The sequence below is a fragment of the Macadamia integrifolia genome, chromosome 12, assembly GCF_013358625.1.
Source record: "Macadamia integrifolia cultivar HAES 741 chromosome 12, SCU_Mint_v3, whole genome shotgun sequence".
NCBI classification, from domain to species: domain Eukaryota; kingdom Viridiplantae; phylum Streptophyta; class Magnoliopsida; order Proteales; family Proteaceae; genus Macadamia; species Macadamia integrifolia.
This window is the reverse complement of record NC_056568.1, coordinates 29,068,270-29,093,707: the sequence shown is the minus strand read 5'-3', so window position 1 is coordinate 29,093,707 and position 25,438 is coordinate 29,068,270. Positions and strand designations below refer to the sequence as shown.

At 38.2% G+C, this 25,438-nt stretch overlaps 5 protein-coding genes across 5 annotated transcripts; 2 read left to right on the top strand and 3 right to left on the bottom strand.

Annotated features, from left to right (window-relative positions):
* Positions 1–444: 444 nt before the first annotated feature.
* On the top strand, positions 445–1,140 carry LOC122056922 (probable pectinesterase/pectinesterase inhibitor 58). Its single transcript, XM_042618888.1, has one exon. It carries the CDS (start codon positions 445–447, stop codon positions 1,138–1,140), a length of 696 nt encoding a protein of 231 aa, XP_042474822.1.
* A 1,279-nt stretch (positions 1,141–2,419) lies between these two features.
* Positions 2,420–10,016, top strand: LOC122056988 (condensin-2 complex subunit H2-like). Its single transcript, XM_042618963.1, has 11 exons — positions 2,420–2,917; positions 3,020–3,119; positions 5,655–5,761; positions 5,841–5,989; positions 6,079–6,541; positions 6,632–6,807; positions 6,885–7,052; positions 7,154–7,243; positions 8,607–8,708; positions 8,816–8,974; positions 9,337–10,016. Exons 1-11 carry the CDS (start codon positions 2,725–2,727, stop codon positions 9,715–9,717), a joined length of 2,088 nt encoding a protein of 695 aa, XP_042474897.1. The 5' UTR covers positions 2,420–2,724; the 3' UTR covers positions 9,718–10,016.
* A 1,685-nt stretch (positions 10,017–11,701) lies between these two features.
* On the bottom strand, positions 11,702–12,277 carry LOC122056921 (pectinesterase inhibitor-like). The gene has a single exon (XM_042618887.1). It carries the CDS (start codon positions 12,275–12,277, stop codon positions 11,702–11,704), a length of 576 nt encoding a protein of 191 aa, XP_042474821.1.
* A 6,969-nt stretch (positions 12,278–19,246) lies between these two features.
* Positions 19,247–19,816, bottom strand: LOC122056919 (cell wall / vacuolar inhibitor of fructosidase 2-like). Its single transcript, XM_042618886.1, has one exon. The coding sequence runs from the start codon at positions 19,814–19,816 to the stop codon at positions 19,247–19,249; it is 570 nt and encodes a 189-aa protein (XP_042474820.1).
* Positions 19,817–23,573: 3,757 nt separating this feature from the next.
* On the bottom strand, positions 23,574–24,919 carry LOC122058351 (endoglucanase-like). The gene has a single exon (XM_042621003.1). The coding sequence runs from the start codon at positions 24,547–24,549 to the stop codon at positions 23,770–23,772; it is 780 nt and encodes a 259-aa protein (XP_042476937.1). The 5' UTR covers positions 24,550–24,919; the 3' UTR covers positions 23,574–23,769.
* Between the last annotated feature and the right edge of the window lie 519 nt (positions 24,920–25,438).

The window sequence follows — 25,438 nt, the reverse complement described above, 5'->3', positions numbered from 1 at the left end:
CTGTTAAAAAAAAAAAAACAAAAAAACAAAAAACAAAAAAACAAAAACAAAACAAAACAAAACAAAACAAAACAAAACAAAAACAAAAACAAAAACAAACAAAACAAAACAAAACCAAAACCACAATAGCCCATTTTCGTGGATGGCCGGTTGAGGTATAAAAGGCTTGGTAGCTCATTTAGAGTATTTTTCTCCATCCAGCTTAATTCATGGTAATCAGATTAAAGATTGATATTGAGTGATGGTTTATAAATGAAACCATATGCCTAACTTATGAGGACCTATTAAACTGATAAATAACAGTGCATGATTTAAAAATGGAGGGACCATTTAGGCCTAACCGAAATCGGCCTGGACCGATTAGTTGACACCCCTAATCATCAAGGACTGAGATGATACTAGCTGAGTTAGTCTGAGGTGAGATTTTGTTTTCCAACAGCGGTGATGGGAGAAGGTTTCATGGCCAAGGACATTGGATTTGAGAACACAGCAGGTGCTGCAAAGCATCAAGCAGTGGCACTAAGGGTGCAATCTGATATGTCAATCTTCTACAACTGCCAAATGGATGGGTACCAAGACACCCTTTACGTCCACACCCACCGCCAATTCTACAGCAAATGCACTATCTCCGGCACCATCGACTTCATCTTCGGCGACGCCGCAGTTATCTTCCAGAACTGCAAAATGGTAATAAGGAAACCAATGGACAACCAACAGAACATCGTGACAGCCCAAGGCAGGGCATATGAGCGTGAACCCACCGGAATCGTCCTCCAAGGCTGCACCATTACGGCCGACCCAGCTCTGGTACCATTCAAGGATAAGAACCCTTCATACCTGGGTCGCCCATGGAAGCAATTCTCCAGAACCATAGTGATGCAGACCCATATCGATGATGTGATCAGCCCAAATGGGTGGCTACCATGGATGGGCGACTTTGCTCTCAGCTCTTGCTTTTATGCTGAGTACAGCAACAAAGGTGTTGGTGCCAATGACACCAAGAGGGTCAAGTGGCCCTGCATCAAGACTCCCCTAACCAATGAACAGGCTCTGGAATTTACTGCTAGTAAATTCATCCAAGGTGATCAATGGATCACCCCTACCGGAGTTCCCTATGCCTCCGGTCTCTCCCCCATTTGATATAATTAAAAATAGAGTAGTTATTTGTATATATCCTCTAATGTCTGAGAAACACAAGTGAAGGACTTCCGGTGTATTCTTCTTCTTCAAGTGAAGGCACAGGCCCATCAGTAATTTTGTGTAAAATGTTTGTATCTTAGTTAAATTTTGTTTCATTTCATGAATTTTTTTCTATGTCGATCACCTGACCCATATGTTAATTTGGGGGGTCTTTTATTTCATTTCAAATGACTCACACACATATACAAAGTGGTGACCCTTTGTGAAAAAATCGGTATGTATACAAAGGCCTGGGCTTTGGGCTACTAAGAGCCTTGAAGAGCTCCATTTAGTTATCCCCAATGGCACGAACTAAGCTTCAAAGAAATAAAAGTATAAAACCCCTAATCCTAGTAAGCCAATGGGCCAAAATAATAAGAAAGACATGTGGGCTTTGGCTGACTCGTTATTAAAAAATGAAAAGTTCTTAAAATCTAGGTTCTACGTCCGGTTTTTTTTAAGAAGGATCCATGTGCAGTTACAATTACCAAAATAAACTATAACCATTTTGTCATTCCTCATTGCCGCTTGTTCAAATAACCATCTTTCATTAAAGTTTTCTTGATGGAACGTAGGGGTTGCGTCATGTGCCTCATCCAATGGGAGCCTACAGGAAGGCATTGACCAAGGGGGCATAGTGGCCATTTTGCACCCCTTATGTCTAGTCATAGTGCCTACATCCCACTCAAGAAACACTTCCTCAAAATTTTTTTGGGCAAGTGATACGTGGCCCTTGCATTAATGCAGGGGTTAATGAGAATTCATGTAGAGATATCAATATGAATGAGTTCTTTTATTTCACAAAGAATAGAGTAATTTCATGCACTTCTATACTTGGGTGAGGAAAATACTTATTATCCTTTTTCCCTTCTATAGATAAAGGGAAAGATTTTCTTTCTAAGAAAGTAAGACCTAACGAAGACGTCATTTCAATCAAAAGGGGAAGTTAAGTCATTTAATGGTGACGCCTAGCGAGGAGAAAGACAGAGAGGGGTGCTAGTGGTCGCTATGTGGTGTCAGCACTAAGAGACATAGGGATGCTAAATGACATATGTGCCCTTGTATTTTGTCATCGATGCCATGCTGATGCAAGGCCATGCAGCCTCGTAGCAAAATCCCCTGTCCTTATATAGTTACCAAATGTATCCAACGGTCAATCTTTACCAAAAAAAAAAACTTATGTTTCCAACGGTCAAATATTGCCCACATTAATGCCCTTATTTCAACTGTACGCGTTCCAAGTTGCGTCATTCGCAACTCAAATCAAATTGAAAAGATAAGAAGCGGGAAGACGAATCTTTGAACACTCACCCGAACTCCAGCAGCCTTCCTGTGATCTTCTCTCTCGATCGACCTGCACTTCTTTCGTTTGAGCCATTACTATAGTTCTTCGTCATTTGGCTTCGTTCAGAAACCAAAAATTTCCCATTCCTAGGGTTTTTTTTTTTTTCATTACTTACTCTCTTCCCTCTCAAATTCAAAATCTAGGGTTTGGGATGACACGGAGATAGAAAATCATGGGGCGGTTCCCTTGGTTCGTCGAAGATGAAAAACAGCGTAGAAGATCAGAGCACTGAAGGAAGTGGTGTCAAATTCCATATTGTGCAGCCGCTTCGTGACCTTGAATCCAATTGGGCCGTTGATGTTGCTAAGAGCCTCGAAGAATATCTCTTGAAGATTTGTTCTGGTGAGATTACCGGCGAAGATGATGGCCATTTCTCTGTGAATTTCGCTGAAGGTTCAGTCCCTGATATTTTTTTTGTTTTTCTTCTTTATTTTTTCCCTTTTTCCCCTACTCATCGATTTTTTTTTTTTTTTTGTTACTTCTACGCAAATATAGCTGCTCTGCTGCTTCAAGGTTCTATTCAGGTGTACAGTCGGAAAGTCGAATATCTATATTCTTTGGTTTTGCATGCTTTGGATTTCATTTCTCAGAAAAGGTAAGAATTCCAATTAGTTACAATTTTTTTTTCTTTCTGTAATGCGAAAGTGGTATTATGTTCAAGAAAGATTTGGAGCCTTTCTACAAACACATCTCTACTGAAACGTTTTTGTACATTACGGTTCCCCAACTCCTTAAATACTGCGTCTTCTGGGTGATTGTTCTTTTCTCTGCCCTAAAATTTTGCTAATATGGCTTTGTGGTGACAAATCTTCTGAGCAATCCTGTTCTTTCATGCAAACTTTCACATTGTATCGAGTTTTCATGTGCCTTACAGAACTAGCTGATACGCAAGTTAACAACCATTTTGAAGCTTTACAATCTCTCTCATGTCCTATTTTAACCTTCTAATGATATACCAGAATACACTAAATCTCTATCCATTTCACTGGCCTAGCTCCTCCACCTGGTCATGGAATTGAAAATGCTGAAAACATTTTAAAGCCAACCAAATTTTGTGGCTTTGCCAAGGCATACCTGTAACCATACAACATGAAGTGATACGACTGCACTATTGACCCAATACCATGAATTCTATAACATAACGTCTCGGAAACCCATATGGTTAGTCTTATATAGTTGCTGCTGCCCAGGGTGAGCCTCTACTATTTTCCTGAAATACCCACCAACCCCGGCCCCAAAGGAGGGTGTCAGGGGCAGAATCCTTGAAGTGGAAATATGGAATTTTTTGTACTTGAAAATTGTGTAATTTCCTATTTCCACAACTAATATTTTTGGGATTTTGAGTGAGTAATGAGCAGTTTTACTAGTATTGGGAATTTGGGATTGCGAATCAGGTGTTACCGGTTTTCATCTTAGTTTTTTACTCTTGTGATCTTCTTAGAGTGGTAGCTCCCTGTGATGGTCTTTGTCCATGGATGTGTTATTGCATGGTTATTTTTCTATTATTATTTTGTGTCTTTACACATCAAGCATTGTTGTGTTAAATCTGAAAGGATTACCAACTGGTTGATTTAATTGGTTGCTTGGGTTTATCAAATGCTAAATATTATAACTTTCATAAATTCTATCAGCTTGCTTTACTTTGTTTGGAAGTTAGGACTCTTGTAATGGGATATTTGTCAAAATAATGTTCATTTTCTTCAACCATATATATTATGGCTGTATGTTAGGACACAAAAGAGAAAGTGCTTGGTAAACAAAAAAAAAGGGGGGGGGGTCACAGTTAGGACATCTAAAAGACCACTTGAAAACAAAGACCTATAAATCTTAGAAACATCTGAGACCAAAGCCCATAAGCTCACGTTAATAATGATACTGTTACTGGTGGACGGAATTAATTTTGGTTGGCCATTACTAAAAAAGGTACCTGAGATGTAAGAAACTCTATTGGAATGATACCATGGATTTAGATATTGGGATTAGATCGGCCCTATTAGTTGAGTCGTATTGGGATCGTCTGGCTCCGTCCCTGTTTAGACAACGATCCACCTGAGGACTTGGGTGTTTCAGGCCTGGATAAGCCATACATTGACCAAAGTTGTGCGAGTTGACTCAGAAATCGGATTAGGGATTGGAAGTGGGTCATCTTATCCCTGAATCCATTTATATTCCGTGAAAGACACTAATGATTAACCCTTAAATTGCACGTTTGGACCTTTTAAACTAAATTTTCAAAAAAGGCTTTGGAGCATTCTTATGGGAAGCATATGATTGCAACTTCCAGACCTTGAAATATTTGTCTTCATGAACTGTGCATATCACAAACAATCCAACACAGTTGGGCTATCCATTTAAAATTCATTTGTTTACTTCTAGATGCAATACATTCTTTACCTTGGCCATATGATGTGTGTATTACGATAACGTCCTTTTCTATCTCTAATTTCCTTCTTCTTACTACTACACTGAATTATTTTCTATTGGTAAGTTGGGACCATAGAATGATCAGTAATTACTTAGGATGGATGGGGATTGAAAGTTCCCTACATTTTTTGTTGTTGGTTATTGTTATTGGGCATGGAAGACACCAACTGAATTATTGCCTTCTTGTAAGTTGTAACAACTAACCATTTGTTTACATAACAATAGATTTTTCTCAGAAATTGTTCTGGAGAGAATTAGATAGTTGAAAAGAAGTAAGATCTGACAAAGATGCACCATGTTGTTCGACCATGGTTTTGCGAAGGTCCAAAAGAAAACAGCTGTGAATTATTTAGGTTATGGCACCTGCTGATGATGATACCTACTGGTGTTATACTTTTGCAAAACAGTTGATATGAGAAATACAGTGGAAGATGGGTTTGGGTTTATGTTGCTGATCCCAAATAGTTGGATACAGCTTACCTTGGCTGAGTATGTTAGAATTTTATAGCATCATAAAATATCTCAAACTATATTGCCAACATGATCTCTCTTAATTTTTTTTGGCTTGTTTCAACTTTGGTAAATAATTTTACTGAGAAGTTATATTCCTATATGCACAGCTGAACAGCTGAACACTATCAGACTCTTCTGTCTTTCCAGTATAGGGTTTTTTGCTACGAATTTTGTATTTTCTTTATCCAAACAGGCAGCAGGATCAGCCAGCGAATAATTCAGTCCAGCCTGACGGAGTTGATTCCCATCTATTTCCTGATGAGGAGAATGAATTGTTTCTGGGTTTAGATGATGTGCAAGGTAATTCAACCAGATATGCCTCTTTTCCATATAAAATATCACCATGTTAGCTAGCTGAAGTTTGCTACTGTTTTTGCAGTGGAAGCTAAGAACTGCCTCAATGATGGACCTGATGATGAAAATATTGATGCTTTGCATCACTTTGTGAAGCCCCCTGCAAATTTAGTTGTGTTAGAAGGTGATTGCTTAGATGCAACTGGTGATACTGGGGAATTAGAATCATATCTGGTAAAATGTGGGCTTGGATTTGTTGGTCAAATACTGTCTTATTTTTGTTTCTCATTCAACTCACTGAGTAGATCACATTATGGTTGCAGTTAGCCACTTGTGATCTGTACCAGGATTTTCTCCTTTTAGATCCTTGTGACGCAGTGGCAATTAATAATTTTTTGAAAGGGGATCAAGCTGGAACACATCAAAATGTCACCCATAGAGGCAGCCCTTTGAAGTCTAAGAGTCGGAAAATTTTTCAATCTCCCACTACACAATATGGGGGTACAGCTCGTAAGTCATCTTCTGCACGAAGTCAGAATGTTGATATCAATCAGAATCCTTGGGTGAATGACAAAGCTGAAGTTGATGTTGACAATATTTGGCTGGAACCTCCCACATGTAACTTCATTGATAGTAATGACTACCATGGAAATGAAATGGATGGTGGATATTCGGAGCATATGGATGATCAGGATGGTGGTGGTGGTGGTGATGATGATGATGATCCATGGGCGCCTTTGAATCCCCATGAACCTGGAAATTTGAAAATAAAACCATTTAAGAAAGGTTAGATGATTCTTCTGTTTAATTCGTGTATTGTCTTGTAAGCAATGTTATGATGGCCTTTGTGATTATCATTTGCATATTATCATGCAGTTAAAGTTCCAAGAAGGCAGGATATAAGGTCTACAAAGCAGAGCTCTTTAACTGCTCAATTTCCTCTAGCAAGACTCCACGGGACCATAGATCCGGAATTTTCTGAAATTTGGGAGGCACAAGTCCTTGCCCTCGAAAGGTTACAGGGTTCTCAATCCCCTCCACCTTATGAGAAGGTCTGTTTGCAAGGCTTGTAAGGTTTCTCTTTATCCATTTTATGGTTTTAACATATTGATTGATGCTACAATTGCAGCTGCGACAATCACTTGCCTTTGGAGGACTAGGAACTGCCAATGCTTTCGATGGCCACAAGGATGAAGATGAGGATAATGATCATAATAGAACTGATTTTGAGGAACCTAAAGTCAACATGCCAGAGACTACTAACATGGAGACAGAAATACCTTTACATGATGAAGAGGTTAAACATGTTCCGTTTGAGATTTATTACATATTACATATATCCGCAAATATGAATGCTACGTTTTCAATTGGATTACTTGGTGCTTGATCTATTGGCAGCCGGGGGATGATGCTGCTTGTTTTGACGACATTGGAACTTTTGATGTGCAAGATCCAAATAGCCTTGAAGATCTTTGCCGTTCACATCTGGTTAGCATAGGCTTCTCTATATTCTTATGCATATTCATCATAATAATTAATTACGATGACAAATTTGTAGGCAAGTCTTGTTCTTGCTGTGTATGCTTGAAAATGTGGTGCCTCCCCCATTCCCTTCGCCTTTTCTTTTTGAGCTGAGAACTGTCCAGTGTCTTCCTTATATTGCTAGACGTATCTGGAATAATGTGATATGGTTTTGCTGACTTGATGTGTGCACTGGAATATCAATAACTTATGGTATATTTTTCATTGTTAGTTTCGTAACTCATGGCAATAGTTTTAAAACCATTCCTGAACCGCTGGTTGAACTGAAGAAAATCAGTACTGCTCTATTTTTGAGGTTGTGGTTTTTCCTCCAGTTTTCCCAGTTTCTCCTCAAAACCAGTTAAAAGGAAAAAAAGGTAACCCGGTTGTTTTGGTTCGACCTCTGCTCCAGTTTTAAAAACTACTATGCTCAAGGCCAAACATGTACCCGTGTCCAACTAAGATTTCAGGATAGGTAGAGCAGCAGAGCCATACCTATGCCCACCCTTTATCTGTACAATGAAAACATGCATGATCTTTTTTTTTTTTTTCATTAATTTATATTTAGTCTAATTCCTAGAGATTCAGGAATCATAGACCATGAGCTGTGCAATTAAGCTTCATAAAACTTCAGGTCAAATTTTTTACTCAGACTGGCTTCTTTTGGTTGAGCCCTTTTGAAGCACATCACATGATATTGTATGTGATCTATGCAGAAGGGAGAGATTTACCTTCTATACCTTACCTTGAGATTTATTACATGGACATGTTTCGACATGATATCACATATGGAGATTATGTGGCATCTACTTAAATAACCTACATCGAGGATTCTCATGATTGGTTCTAGCAGAACTCGAGAAAATATTGAGTCTTGGGGCAAATTGTGCTTTTGTGCCTTGATCAATGCAGTCTGTTAATTACCTTGAGTACTTTTATCCTCCTAATTTGTGCCCGATTTTGTTTGAATACCCATATACAAAACCAAAACCTCATCTCTTTGAGTCAGAGTTATATTTGACACACATTGGCACTTTATACCATTTGTCCATACCAGCTGCTTCTCTGCTAGTATGCTACTTAATTACAAAGTTTACTCAGGGGGTAATCAGCAACTCCAATGCTTTTTTACCTTGATAATTCTTAGTAACATTCTACCACCTGCATGTCGTCGTTCTATTTGGTGTAAATAGTTACATTGTATTATGTTGATCAATTTTTAGGTTCTTGTTCTGGATTTGCTCTGTCCACATCTGTGGGATGTCATTAATGGTCTCTCCTCTTTTCTTCCTACAACTTTAAATTTGATCATCTTTAATGAAATGTACAGGATTCTCTCCTTGCTAGCATTGCAGAAACTGAGCAGCAGTCCGAATTGACTGCTCGGGTTTCCTCATGGAAGCAGAGAATTGAGCAGAATTTGGAAGAGCAAGTAAGCTCCCTGCATTTTACTCTTACTCATAATCTTGCTTTGTTTCTTGTCTCATTTAACACTTTTGATGCTTTACTATTTGTCAAATGGTGGGACTTGCTCAACAGGATTCACACACACCATTTGATATTCATGAGTATGGTGGGAGAGTTATGGAAAAACTATCCCTGGGAGCAGATGGTGGAGGTGGCATGTCCTTCACAGACATTGTTGGAGGCCAAGAAAAGCATGACATTGCTAGGACTTTCTCTGCACTTCTGCAACTGGTAATCATTACTTAATATTTGAAAGCAAAATATCCACTTCATATTCTGCATTTAGATTCCTAGCTTGTTCTATCTAGTGAAAGTATCTGTTGGTTGCTTCAAGGATTTCGGTCTCATAAATCTGGTGTCAGGCCCTATTATATATCATTGCATTTTGTCAATTCCTCGATCTCCGTCAGAAGTTACCCATTGATGGACTGAGTTAGTGAGAGTCATGAGACTGTTGTGCATTGACAATGATGGTGTTGATGCTTTTGGTTGTTGATGTGTTGTTTGGCATAGGAAGAACCTTAGTTGGAACTAGTTTTAGATCCTCATTGATGATGCTCATATCTGCTCCAAATATCAATTGCATTTTTCAGGTGAATAATGGAGATGTAGAACTTGATAAAGGTGGCACTGGTGGTGAGCCTGTATGCTACACAGCTGGAAATCCATTTTATGTGCGTGTGCCTAACCATGACAAGAGACGAGATAAAGTGAAGCTTAACCCATTGAAAAAGAGGGTAAGATCTCCTTTAAGAGAAGTTCATGTGAATGGAAATGGAGACAAAGCTGGAGAACATCATCCAAAATTCAGTTTATCCACCTCTGAACTTATCTCATCAGTAAAATCTTCTCGGTCAAACAAAAAGTTCTCAGTAAAGCTTGAAAAGCTCAACAGGGTTAGATGCACACCCGAAGCAAAGAGAAGACGCAGTTCTCGGTTGATTGAAACAGTTGACTTACAATCAACTGGGTAACAGGAACTAGTTATTTCTCATGACTCAGTTGGCTGTTGCCAGGAGTTCAGGAACATGGATAAAAAATCGTACACTGTATTATAGCAAATGCAATCAATCACTCAGAATTCTTTGTGAACGATTGTGCCCACCTTGTGTCTTCCCAGCACTAAGTACTAACAGTAGAGTTGCAGGCTGTATCTGTATAATTTGAATCATTACTATAACTTAGATCAGGTGGGGGGTGGGGATTGTCAGTGTACTGATGGATCGCCCTGTAACAATTTATATTTAAATTGTCTGTATTATTCTTATTTTCATGTTTCGATGCTGTAGTTTTAATGCTCGTAAATTTATGTAAATTTAAATTGGTGAAAAAAAGAGTTTTTCGAATTGAAAATGTTTAGTTTGCATTAAAAAAAAAAAAAAAAAAAAGATATTGCATTAAAATCTTAGAAAGTTCTAATTTTCGGTGGTTAAGCAGAACAGTATAATTTTGCATGTTATGATAAACTTGATGCCCAAAGTGTTGAGGGCACAAATCAGCTGTAGACAAAAATATTATTAATAGTATTTATTTTCCACGCCACAGTTTTACAATTTTCATGATGCCCAAAGAAATGTGTGAATTGGAAGTTTGGAAGCCACTTTGAACAAGTTTTCATGATCCTAAAGGCTATTTATTTATTTATTTATTGGGCAAGATATTGCTACATGGTCATTTGGCCTTGCAGCAGCGAGGGAGGCAAATCAGATTGTGCTCAAGAGCATTAACATATGTGAATTTTTTTTTATTTCAGGGCAAGGTGTTAATTTCATACCCTGTTGGATCCATGCAACCCGGTAGTATTCTTTTTCCCTTATTATTATAAATCAATATAAAAGTTTTGAGGAGGGGATCATTACATGGTGGCGAGTAATGGAATCCCCACACCTAATCAATCGAAGCATGGGAGAGGATGGGAACATAGTTCGTCAATAGGAGAAGGGGAGGTATAGGAGAGAATGTGAGAGGGCTGTATGCATTGTTGACGAGTAGACGTAAAAACCTGCAAGTTTAGCACTATAATTTTTTTCCCTAAAAAACAAAGGAAAAACCGGCATAATGTGTACTCATACTCTCTCTCTCTCCTCTTTGACACAGGCTGATAGGCCCCTTCATATAACAGAGCGTGTGGCAAACCCTTCTGTATTACTATTGGCTTTGTAAAGGAGATTCCATCCAACACCTGCAACATGGCGATTATTGAGGAAATACAAACGTGGGGATCTTGATTCCGTCATTAAAATTTAAAAAGAAGGACATGGTGATTTAAAAAGGCAGGGGTTTTGGTGGTCTTCTTGTTGTAACCTCTTGTGTAATCTTCTATATAGTTATAGTGCATTATGATTGGAGGATCTGAGATGGATAATCCACTCATAGGCATTCAAGCCCAACAATGTTAAATATCTTTCAGGGGAAGGGGTGGTGGTGGAGCGTGGCCCTTGAATATGTGCTATTTTGCATTTCATAGGGCCGAGCGGTAATTTCTCATGGATCAAAATTCTCTGTTTTTCTCATCCCTGTTTTTCCTTGTTTTGCTACCTGTAGAACACGACACGTGGACAACAGAGGATCCAACGGTCAAGATTGGGTGAGGATTATTACATCCGATGCGTTGGTCTTAAAATTGTCCACGTGTCGTGTTCTGCAGGTAACAAAACAAGGAAAACAGGGATGAGAAAAATAGATGATTATTTTCCATTTCTCACCCATGTCTGTCAGAGGGGCCACATCCCTATCTCCTATTTGAAAAGGGCAAAAAAAACAAAAAAAAATACCGTTTGTTGTGAATGATGATCTCCAAATATATTCATTCCTTGTACAAAAAAAATATGGTGCAGGAGATGTTTCTCTTTCAATGGCAACTTAATTAAGCTACCAAAGAAGATAATTAAAATTCTACCAAAAAAATAATGATAATAAAGAAGATCACAGAGGGGATTCGGGGGTTTAAATTACAAATTAAACTGAAAATCCTGGTCCAGCCAAATTGTTGGTAATCGCCAAAGCATTACTGCAAAGCTGAGTAAATTTGGAATTAGTGTCTTTCAGCACCGAGACATGGCCTGAATCTGACGAGAACCCTTCCTCACAAAGCTCCACAGCCGACATGGCAACAGAGAGGGCTATGCTGACATCATTGTAGTTTCCGTTACCCAAAGCAACGAGGCTACCCTTGAGTTGATTAATGGCGTTAACGTAGCTCTGGCTACAATCGGAGAGACATTGGTGAGTGAATAGGTCAGCGGTGGCGGTGGGGGTGGCGTTGAGTAAGATGGTTATGTGGTTAGATGTGGTGGTTGCGGTGGCCAGTGTGTTCTCGATTGTGATGGACGCCAAGCCCTTGAGATCTGCATTACTGCTTTTGGCATTGGAGCGTAGGGTATGTACACACAGGGACTTGAACACAGAGTTTTTGCAAGTGCTGGCAATAAGGTCAAGACGAGCCCTTGTTGCTTCGCATGGATTGAGGTTGAAGAAGGTCAGGGACATGGCCAGAGGTAGGAGGAAGAACAAACGTACCACTGTTGCCGCCATTTTTTTTTTTTTTATTAATTATAACTTTCGTTCTTCCCTCTTTCCCTTCTTTTATTCCTTAGTTCTTGTTTTACTAAGAAGGAAAAAATATCTGTGCTTATCCACTCCATGGGGAAGGTTGAGATGTTTTATACTTACAGAGAGAGAGAGAGAGAGAGAGAGAGAGAGACGCTTTGCCATCCATTAAAGCCTGACACGGTACTAACACGGTCTCGGTTTCTTAGTCTTTCTCTTAGTTCAATTTAATCGTCAAACCTCACTGTATTCCTATCCATTAAACGGTTCTGCACCCTTACAAGTAGAGAGGTAAACAGAACAAACGCGGAACAGAGAAATTCTCGGACCGACTTCGGTGAAGATGGGTGAAGATAGAATCTCTCCAGTCATAAGATTTGATTTATTGGGAGGACATTTCGGATGTGGTGCATAGTAGATACGTGGTGGGACTTAATGATGAGATGAAGTCTATGAGAGTGTTATGTTTGGTACCCATGAAAAGAAAATAGTATAAAATACATAATATAATATAAGACAAAAGTTGTCATTATAAAATAAATAATTATGTCTCTCTCTTTAAATTGAAATTCAATTTTTTATTTATCTTTTCTTGACTTCCAAACAGAGTTAAAAGCTTTATTTTTTATTTTTTGTTTTTTGGAAAAAGTAAATATTATATCATGTATATAAAATGGGGCAATTATGACTGCTAAATAGGAAGCAAATTTTGTTCTTGGAAAGATTACCTAACAGGTCTAGAACAAACAAACCAATCAGTAAGATTTTGGATCAGTTGCCCATACGATCATTTGGTTACATGTGAACATTCAACACCTATTCCTTTCATTTTTGAATATACCTCTCTTCATCCTTGTAATGAAAGGAAGTAGGACAAGTATTAGATGTTCACATGTACGACCAGGTGATCGTAATCATAGTTAGTGAAGTCAGGAACAATAATAATATGAAAATGGATATGCACGAAAATTAAATAGACCATACGGTAATAATAGTTTTTCAAAAATCCAATGCAATAAAACGAGCCTGATGCGTCTGTAATACATGTTTAATACGATTGTCCTGTAAAAATCTGGAAGCAAAAATATAGATTTATTCTAATATGAAGAAGGAACTAAAATTGATTGTTTACAACTAAATTCTAATCTCTAATGCTTCCATGAATACGTAAATCCAATGCAGCTTTTCAATTTGGAATCATTTCTCATTATTTTGAATTTCTACATCTAATATTAATTAAGTTTAACCATATCTATCATGACAAATGTTGATACATGATCCATCAACCATTTTCTATCATAGGCAATATCAAATAAAATAATATATTTGTAAGAAAAAATAATATTAATAGCATGTGAACAATCATTTAACAAATAATAAAAAAAAAAAAACATAGATAACGATCACAACACTGAGTACCTAGCTAAAATTACATAGATCTCTCTTCCTCTTCCATCCTTTACATTGCTTAAACCAAAATAGAAACTACAAAAACTTCAAAGTTCAAATTGGCTCCAACAAATAGACAGTGATTTAAAAAAAAAAAAAAAAGACAGTTCAATTATTATCCACGACTCAAAAAAGTTTAAGCCAAAAACAAGTAACCCACACCCATACCTGATTATTCTTAACTCCCAAGTAGATCCATCTGCGAGCAATCATTTGATTAAGCACTCAAGGTACCTTTACTCAGTGAAAAATCTCTATTAAGACTCATGAACTAACTCCCAAGACCCTTGTTTACTACCACACTCCTTCCTACAACCCTTGCAACAACCAACAATCTCTCCCTTTTTTAAATTTTATAAAAATCTGCAACAGTCATTGAACATTTGTACCTTTATTCAGTTGATGACCTCGTCCCTGCTGCCGCTGTCGCTGCAATCCCTCTCCCACCGAATAGAGGAAGGGTCTTGTGAATTTCTGGTTTGATTTTCTCAGTCACTCAAACGAAAGGAAGGTGTTTTGGGTTTTAGGTAAGAAGTAGAAAGCAGGGGTCGAGATTAGAGTAGAAGGTAGGGGTCGGGATTTGGTTTATTTCGTTAGGATTTTGTTTTGGTTTTTTTTGTTTTTAAATATCCTAAACGTTTTAATGATGTTTATAAATATTATATGTGTATTATCTGTGAATAATACGGCTAATTATAAAGTCCGCGTATTAAATCTAGCCAAATGAGATGCATCAAAATCAAATCAAACCAAAACCTATATAACCTGATAAGAAACCGATGGCCACCCAATATGTGTGTGTGTATATATATATACCACCCTTGTTTTCTTATAATATCAATTGTATAACACCGTTAGCTTAGAATTGTAAAAGACCCTTTTGACCTTGTTATGGCCCTCTATATACCGACCTTAATCCCATTCGTCTTCAACCTCCAGCCCTTGAACCCGCATCAATAGGAAGAACTCAAAGAGCTCTCTCTCTCTCTCTCTCTCTCTCTCTCTCTCTCTCTCTCTCTCTCTCTCTCTCTCTCTCTCCTTCTTCTTCTTCTTCTCAAGCTCTGAAACTTACGATTTGTTAAGAGTAGCAAACCACAAAAAAGTTAAGCACAATGCATTGAAGGGATAGAAGAGTGGAAAAACTGAGAAGAGAGAAATGAGACTAGGGGTGTCAATTCAGAGCCCACAACGGTAGGTCCGATCGAGCCTGACACGTTTATGGCCCGACTTGGACCGGCCCGATTAATAAACACATTAGGCTACGTTTATTAAACTGGAGTTCACGATATAAGTAACTAGCTTGTCGGGCACTTGACCAAACCGACACATTTATATGCCCGACTTGGACCAACTCGTTGTAGCCCGAGCTAGCCCGACCCTTTTAATATTACATAAAATTCCTATTTTGCCACTACTAGTAAGAAACTAATTAAGTTTTCTTATCCTTTGCTTTGTAGTAGGATTTGATTTAATTAAGCTTTATTTTGTAAGTTGTAATGGTTATAATCTCTTCTTTTTTCAAAAAAGAACAACAATAATGTCATATCACTTATCTTCTTTATTAAATATTTTCTCATATATTTATGGGCCTTCAACCCACTTAAGAATAGAATTTTAGGGTAAGCACGTTTAAAGCCTGTTTAGAGCTCGTTTAGACTTAAATAGGTCTGTAGCCCGATTAAGACCCATTTAAGGAATCCGATTAAAGCCCGACATCGACCGACTTAATTATAAACTGTATCATGTCCTCCAAAGCTAGGCCCGTTTACTTAATCGAGCGTTCACGATGCAAGGCTTTCAAGTGGTCAAGCCCGATCAGGCCCGATCGAGATTGACCCGGCCCTACCCGACGGTTTACACCCCTAAGTGAGACACTCTTACTGGCTCGTAGTCTGATTGGAGTTGTAAACCAGGGTAGTATATCTTCGGATAACTTGAATACCTTTGTCAGCTCTCTAGCATCTACCTTAACAAGGAGGAACGTAGTTCTGAAATCGATTACAACCTTTAGTTTCGATTTATATATTAAATAAGGAAAAAAAAAAGCTTGAAAGTTAGTGTGGTCCTTCTACCAGAAACAACTATAGGGGGCGAATTGATAACCTTATCCATTATGAAAAGCAGAAATCCTACCTCTATTAATGCTTCTACTAGTGCTCTCATTGACCCCCACATTGCCTTTTAGAAACCCTCTTTCATTAAATAAATAAGACCATCCAGAATCTTCAACATCCTTATGGCCTCACCCCATATGGATGAACCTGTTTATGTTTTTGGTAAAAGCAATCCTTCAAAATTCAAAAAGACACGCTTATATTTGATGAGCATAATATCAGCTCGACCAATTAACAGTTGCCACGTGGTAGGGAATCAAACCTAGTTCATGATTGGCCTAGGGCTATGATGAATCATTTAGATAAACCATAGCTCTACGAATAAGTCTGTGGTACGGTGGAGTTCCTCTAATATCGGCGTTGCATCTTGCTTTTGGAAGACCCTGGCACTTGAAGATGTAAGAGCACCCATGCAAGCTTCTACAGCGAGAGAATTCTTCGAACATCACTGTGCATATTTTTTTGCCATGCCCTTTCAAGCCACAGAAAATAATGCAACAAAGGTAATTTTTCATATTTGATCTGGACAATTGGTGGGATACTTGATGTTGATGGATGATCTGAGGTGTTTAGTAATGTCAATGACTACTCGAGCACGAACGTAGTTGACCTTGGTACCGAACTGCATTCCTTTGATCACCATGATGGAGCTAGTTTCCCCAACCTTACTTGCTAGACTGTCACAATGTCCTTGTTCATTAGGTCGATCGGGATGAAATGTAGTTGAATCCAAAACTCTCATTGTTGATTTGGGTTCTAGAACTCCAGGACGAGGAGATTACCAGCTACCGCCCAAGTGCCTTCCTTCATCACATTATCCAGGTCCATAGCGTGGTGGAACTGGAATAAATACCTCATGTCGGTGAGGTGCGTCACATCCACCTTGTCTAGGTTTCCCACAGTTCGGAAACTTCTTGTTCCATGGTTTCATCGATGACAAATTTATTGTCGGTGGATTCTGCCAACTCTCCTTGGGAAGCTTCAGGAGGCGAGTGGTCTTCGCCAGGGTGGGAGAGATAAGAAAGGATTATTTCCATTGGAGGGAGAGAGTTTTCGGGGGTGTTTGGTTCGATAAATCTTTGGGATGACATTCTTTAGAATGATAATTCTTTAGAATGATAATTCTTAATTTTTGGAGCTGTTTGGTTCCACTAGATTGACCCTCATAAGTGAGCACCCTACTTCCCATGAATGACCATATTACAAAGGATGTGTTCCAAATCTGAGTTTACCTCAACACTTAAACTAAAATTTGAGTAACCTTTTTACCACCTAATATAAAAGGAGAAAGCGGAAAGAAGTTCTCTACGGAAGCCAATATTTCAACCCGCGAGAAACATGTACTAGCCTCAAGGTAAGGGTGTCAATTCCTACACCGAACCGGTAAAACTGGTCGGACCAAACCGATAACAACACTGACCGAACCGAATCGAAGCCTTATTGGTTCGGTTCGGTTTGGAGTATTGCAACCCCAAAACCAAACCGAACTGCACTAGAAATCGGATGAACCCAAAATCAAACCGAAACCGGCTCAAAACCCAGACCGAAACTAAAACCAAACCGGTAAGAAACCGAAACACTCCAAAATTCATTAAAAAAATCAAAATTTGCATAGTTTTGTATACATTTGTATGGAAAGTCGAATTCAAACTGGACCAAAAACCAAAACCAACCCGGTTACAAATCGATTTAAGAAACCGAAGACAAACCGAAACCAAAATCAAACCGAAACCGGAATTTCCTTATTGGTTCGGTTTCGATTTCAGCTTTCCCACACCAAAACCGACTCAACCCGGACCGAAACCAAGCCGGACTGACCGATTGACACCCCTACCTCAAGGCAACCAAACGATTTTTCAGAAAGAAACATAATTCAGAAGAATGTCTATCAAAAGATTGACATTCATATCCGATATATACACCATTTGATTTACCGAACTAAACACCCCCTTAGGGAGTTGAGACGGCATCTTGCTTGGGGATTGCAAACTCAATGTGTCTCAGAACGGAGGTGGTAAAAGGAGTAAGACAGGAGAGCTTCAGAAAAGGTTCATGACGAAAAGTAGGCCATAGAAAAGGTGAAAATGAAAAAAAAAGTGTGGGAGGGAAAGAAAGAGGAAGGATTGGGACAAACAACTTAGGGCTAGGGAGAAGGAGAGGTTGGAATCAACATGTTAGAGCTGAAGGAAGAAAGTCGATATTACCACACACCACGGCGGAGGGAGGATCATGCACCATGGTGGACTGATGGATCCAATACCAATTCCTCAATCATTGCGCACTCTTCTACCCCTCTTGCACATACAACCCTTTCTTAATATATTTTTTTTAAAAATTACTATTATTTTATGAGAAAGAGGTTTCTCTCAAAGGTAGCATGGCTCAGGAATATACGGCATCAACAAGAGCAGGAAAGATGGAAAGAGATAGTGTCAAAAAGGAGAGGAAAGTGAGAGCATTGTACACATTATTGGTGTGTAGAACATTTTTTTCCATTAGTAAAAACCTGCAAGTTTAGCACTAGAAATTTTCCCCTAAATAGCAAAGGGAAAACCGGTATCATGTGCTCTCTCATACTCTTTCCTCTATGCACACATGGCCCCTTTATAAAACAAACTGTGTGGCAACATTTTCTGTGTTACTATTGACTTGACGAAGAAGATTTCATTATACACCATCAACATGGCAATTGTTGAGGAAATACTATATAGCATGGGGATCTTTATTCGGTCATTGAAAGGAAGGATATGGTGATTTAAAAAAAAATGATTTAAAAGGTAGGGTTTGGTGGGTCTTGATGTTGTAACCACTTGTCTAATCTTCTATATAATTACAGTGCATCATGATTGAAGGAGCTGAGATGAATAATCCATCCATAGGAATTCAAGCCGAACAAAGTTAAATACCTTTCAAGGGAAGGGTGATGGTGGTGGTGGGGGAGCGTGGCCCTTGAATGTGTGTTTTTCTGCATTTCAAGGGGCCAAGGTGGTAATTTTGCACCCATGTGTCTAACATAGGTTTCGTATCTTTTATTTAAAAAAAAAAAAGAGAAAATAATATTCCACAATATCTTTAGCTATTGGTTGTGAATGATGATCTCCTATTATATTCATTCCTTGTACAACAAAAAAAAACCAAAAAAAACATATGGTGCTGGAGAAGTTTCTCTATCAATGGCAACTTAATTAAGCTACTAAAGAAGATCAATAAAATTCTATCAAAAATAAAATAAAATAATAATAAAGAAGATCAATAAAACAAGGAATAGGTATTAGGAGGGAGGGTTAATTTGTGGGAAATTAGGACAAAAAGACACAAAAATGAATGGAGCTCAGAGAGAGAGAGAGAGAGAGAGAGGGGGGGGGGGGGGGTTGTGGTTTCAAATTACAACTTAAAATCCAGGTCCAGCCAAATTATTGGTAATGGCCAAAGCATTACTGCAAAGCTGAGAAAATTTGGTATTAGTGTCTTTCAGCACCGAGACATGGCTTGAATCTGATGAGAACCCTTCCTCGCAAAGCTCCACAGCCGACATGGCAACGGAGAGGGCTATGCTGGCATCATTGTAGTTTCCGTTACCCAAAGCAACGAGGCTGCCCTTGAGTTGATTAATGGCGTTAACGTAGCTCTGGCTACAATCGGAGAGACATTGGTGACTGAATAGGTCAGCGGTGGCGGTGGGGGTGGCGTTGAGTAAGATGGTTATATGGTTAGATGTGGTGGTTGCGGTGGCCAGTGTGTTCTCGATTGTGATGGCCGCCAAGCCCTTGAGATCTGCATTACTGCTTTTGGCATCGGAGCGGAGGGTATGTACACATAGGGACTTGAACACAGAGCTTTTGCAAGTGCTGGCAATGAGGTCAAGAGGAGCCCTTGTTGCTTCGCATGTATTGAGGTTAAAGAAGGTCAGGGACATCGCCAGAGGTAGGAGGAAGAACAAACGTGCCACTGTTGCCGCCATTTTTGTATCTTAACTTTTGTTCTTCCCCCTTTCCCTTCTTTATCAGTAATAAAGAGGAAAAAAGATCTGTGCTTATCCACTCCATGGGGAAGGTTGAGATGTTTTATACTTACACGCACAGACACAGAGAGAGAGAGAGAGAGAGAGAGAGGCGCTTTGCCATCCATTGAAGCCTGACACGGTACTAACACGGTCTTTGTTTCTTAGTCTTTCTCTTACTTCAATTTGCTCGTCAAACCTCACTGTATACCTAACCGTTAAACGGTTCTGCGCCCTTACAAGTAGAGAGGTAAACAGAACAAACGCGGGACAGAAAAATTCTTGGACCAAGTTTATTGAAGATGGGTGAAGGTAGAATCCCTTCAGCCATAGGATTAACTCATTTGGAGGAAGGTCAATCATATATTGGTGGTGGAACTTAATGATGAGATGCTCTACTCTTTACAATATTATGTTTGATAGCCAAGAAAAAAATAGCACAAAATATGTAATATAGCACAATAAATTTTTATGTCTCTTTCTATATTGAAATTCAATTTTTTTTTTCTTTTATTAATTTCCATACATACCCAAAAAGTTAGAATGACCCTACTCGTTATTAATTGAGACGGTTCTGGAAGCTAATTTTGGTATTGATTAATAAATATGAAGAGATCTTTGTTCTTGGAAGGATTAACCAACTGGTCTAGAACCAACAAACCAATAACTAAGAATTTGGATTCGTTGTTTATATGATCATCTGGTTGTACATGTGGGCATTAAACATCTATCTCTTTCACTTCTAAATATGCCCATTTTTATTCTTGAAATGGCAAGAAATAAGAAAGGTGTTAGATGCTTCCATGTACAATTAGGTGATCGTATGTGCAGCATATTCAAACTCAATAAGCTACCAACTGAAATACTTGACACCATAACCATAACCGCTAGAACTTGTTTAAGATGGATATTCATCAATAGAGTAATGGACTTAATTGCTATTTTATGCTTTCATAGTGGTTTCTATTAAAATATTATCTACGGGTGTCAACCTAGCTGAATGAAACTCATCAAAATCAAATCAAACCGAAAGCTATGTAAGCTTGTTGGATCCGTGAGACCAAAACCAAAATAGATCACATCGAAAATGATAAAACATTGGATCGAACTTTAAAAACCACATCAAAATTGATATAGCTTGATAAGAAACTAATAGCATTTAAAAAAAAAAAAAAAAAAAAAAAAAAAAAAAAACATGTTTTTTTTCATTATATTTACATGGGATACCAAAACCAAAACTAGTGCACCCTTATTGGTTCATATTTTGGGTTCACTCATTCTCACATTAAACACGATGAAACCAAATCAAAACCAGTTCAACCGACCAATAGACACCCCTAATATTACCCGTCGGCGGATGTAAGCTATGTATTATTAAGTGTGTCAAAACCAAATCAAAACCATTTATTGAAATCAAATCAATCCGTTTGCAATGGAATCGTAAGATCATTTAATAAACTGTTTAGTTTTGATTTTTTTTTTTTTTTGTACAAGTTTAGTTTTGATTTTAACCATTAAAATTGATTTCAATTGACTTAGTTTCAATTTATATATTAATTTATGGAAAAAGAAGCCTAAAAGATGGTGTGGCCCCTCTACCTAGAACAGTGGGGAGCGAACTGACTGCCTTGTACTTTATGAAAGACGGAAATACTACCTCTATTGACGCTTCTACTAATGCTCTCATTGACCTCTTTGAAGGCACAGGGCCACATGCATTGCCTTTTGGGAAACTCTCTCCCATTAAATAAATATCATTGTCCTGAATCTTCAACATTCTTATGGCCTCACCCCATATTGATGAACTTGTTTATGTTATTCCTAATAGCAATCATTCAAAAAAAAAAAAAAAGATAGGTTTATATTTGATGATCGTAACATCAGCTCGACCAATCAACAAACACCACGTGATAGAGAATCAAATCCAGTTCTTAATTGACCCGAGGCCATGATGAAACATTGGGAACTAACTCACATGTCCTAAAAAACCAAGGATTCTCTACGCTGTCATTCCAAATAAAGACAAAGAAATACGTTAACCTTCCCAATGTGAACTCAATACATAGACTTAGATCTATCCTCAGTCCTATAAATAGATAAAAAGTACTTAAGGTATGTATAACACTTCTTCATACCCTAACATTATTCTTTCAATCCCTTTCTCTTGATGTTTGCCTCAAATTTTGACTTAGGCATCAAAGAGTCCCCCATCGGAACCCACTTCAATCCTCTCTCTCTCTCTCTCTCTCTCTCTCTCTCTCTCCTCTTGATGAGGGTTTTATGAGTCTTGCAAGTCTAGTACGTGCGGTGAAGATTCAACAGTCGGCACCATAATCAAAATGGGAAGTATTATATATATATATATATATATATATAATATGCATAGCTTAGGGTTATATTATATACAATCTGAAATAAAATTGACTGAAGAATAAGGATTTATGTAGTAAGGATCCACTTAACTGACCTTACATAGTTGACGTCCCATAGAGTTACATTGTTTGGAGAATAAGGATCCATGTAATTGACCCTAATTAGTTGACCTTGAATAGATTTGATTGGAAAGTAAAGATCCAACCTTATTTAGTTGACCTCAAATAGAGTTACATTAATTGGTAAGGATCCATGTCATTGACTCTATTTTGCTGACCTTGAACAAAGTTGATTGGAGAGGAAGGATCTATGTAGCCGATCTTATTTAGTTGTTCTCAAATAGATTTTAACATTGGAGAGTAAAGATTCATTCAAGTGATCCCATTTAGCTGAAATAAGGTTGAATTATTGGTATAGTTATACGGTGTGTTTAATACAATTCAAATTTTAAATGGTATAATTAAATATTTTGAAAACAGAAACAATAGCAGGAATTGATTGCTACAATTTATTTCAAATGTATCGATTTAAAAAATATGAGAAACAAAAAATGATAATATAGATTGTGAGACCAACTCATTGTCCTTTTAGTTAAATATTAATTTGATATGTGATCATAAATTTATATAATACTTTATTTTTTTAATACCAAGAGGTTGAACACATTTTAAACATTTGATTTTTTGAACACTTTTTTCTGTAACTTTCTTATTTATGCACTTTTTGGTAAAGAAAAATGATACAAAAGATGGCCTAACTCCATTCAAGGAAAGAAGAGAGAAAATCCAAAAAAACACAGATAAGACCCATTCTAACTCTAAATGCTAACTGATGAGCAAAAGATGTTGAAATCGTCTGCAATTCCGATCTCGTACAATTCCGTGAAATATCACCTTTGAGGGGTGACATGTGTATTGATACCAATACAATGGTCCAGATCTGGTACAACTAATAAAACCTTAAATTAGTGAAGAGGCATTTAAATCAGATCTGGATCATTGCATTGGTATCAATACACGTGTCACTCCCTGAAAGTGGTATTTCACGGAATTGTATGAGATCGGAATTGCAGACGAATTTTTTCCGCAAAAGATACCTTTGAGCATATCACAATATACAAATTCCTGACACAAGTACTTAAGATCCAGCAAAAGGTTAAACAACTCCCATGGCCAACATCTTTGTTCCTCATGGAAAAGATTAATGATTTCTTCATAATCAATTCAGATTGTGATGTCTGTGATTCCTAATTGCCGCGGTTACAGAACTCCCTCAAGAATTCCTCTGATTTCTGATTCTGATTGTGATCCTCGTCATCTGTTGCTTCTTTCAGATATATATGATATGTATGACAATCTCCTTTTACATTTCAAACTTTACATGACAAAACAATACATTTCTCAACAATGGTAGCTCGTGCTAAGAATGAGGGAATTAGGAGGGATGGGTGGTTCCTGATACATTAGATAAGGACAAAAATAGGGAAAAAAACAAGGACAAGAAGGAAAGAAGCAGAGGAGGGGTTTAGAACACAGAGATTATTAGACAGAAGATCCAGCCAAATGGGTAGTAATGGCCAAAGCATTGCTGCAAAGCTGGTTAAATTTGGAATTAATGTCTTTCAGCACCGAGAAATGGCCTGGCTGTGAAGAGAAACCTTCCTCGCAAAGCTCCACCGTCGCCATGGCAGCGGAGAGGGCTAAGTTGGCATCATTGTACTTTCCAGCACCCAAAGCAGCGAGGCTACCGTTGAGTTGATTAATGACATTGGCGTAGTCCTTGCTACAACCGGAGAGACATCGGTGAGTGAATGGGTCAGCGGCGCCGGGGGTGGTGGTGGCTTTGGCGTTGGGGTGGCCCAAATTTTTTCTGGTTGAAGTGGCGTTGAGTAAGTTATTTTTTGTTGGTGTGGCGTTGAGTAAGACGGTTATATGGTTAGATGTGTTGGTTGCCACGGCCACTGTGTTCTGAATTGCGATAGCTGCGAGGCCCTTGAGATCTGCTTTACTACTTTTGGTATCTGAGCGAAGGGTGTTTAAGCACAGGGCCTTGAACACTGAGCGTTTGCAAGCGGTGGTAATCAGGTCAACATGAGGAGCAGTTGTTGCTGCCCCTGTAGGAGCTCTTGTTGCTGCCCCTGTTGGAGTCCTTGTTGGAACCCTCGTTGGAGCCCTTGTTGGAACCCTCGTTGGAGCCCTTGTTGGAGTACTTATTGGAGACTTTGTTACTGCCTCTGTTGCTTCGCATGGGGTGTTGAAGTTGAGGAGGATCAGGGACAAGGCGAGAGGTAGGAGGAAGAACAAAGCTTTCAAAGTTTCCATTTTTCAGTTTTTGTTCTTTCCCCCTTCCCTTCGTTTGATTGATCCTCGTTCTTCTGTTAATTAAAGGAAGTTTTGTGCTTGTCCCATATTTGGGGAAGGTTGAGATGTTATACACTTCTAGTGGATGGATAGAGAGAGAGAGAGCGAAAGGGTCGGTTTGACATCCATTCATGCCTGACACGGTCCCAACACGGGTCTCTGTTTTTAGTATTTTCTCTTCTTTAGTGTTCTCTCCCTTCCATGGATAACTCAATTTGCTTGTCAAACCTCATTGTGTAACTAACTATTTAGAGAGGCAAACAGAACAAACGAGAACAGATTAAATCATCAACCGAATTTTTGTGAGGATGGGTGAAGATAATATCTCTAGAGCTGTTCGATTTGCTTTATTTAGAGCACATTTCCGAACTTAGTCAATAGAGAAAGATTTTGGCTGTAAAAATAGCTGTATAGCTCCAGCCCTTGGCGGTCAAAGAAATGGAGTCATTCATTTTCCTCAAGGATTTACAAATATCTTCCTAGATTTTAATATTTTCCAAATGACCTTTAAGATTCTATTTATTTGATTGCTATAATGGTTGCAGCTAACCTTCGCAACAACCATCGCAACAAGTAAATTTCCTTAATCAATAGGAATGCGAGTTAATGATGAGATATTTTGAGAGTAATGGAAACTGTTTTGAAAGCTAATTTTGGAATTGATTAGTAAATAGGATGAGGTTGTTCTTGGGCGAATTTGCCCATGGGCCTAGAACCAAAAGACCAATAAATAACCCGATTGAAAGACTGCAAATCATTCTAAACCAAAAATAAATAAATAAATAATGAAAATCAGGACTGCTAGGATCTGTTTAAGTTGATTTTTTTTTTTTTTTTTTTTTTTTTTTTT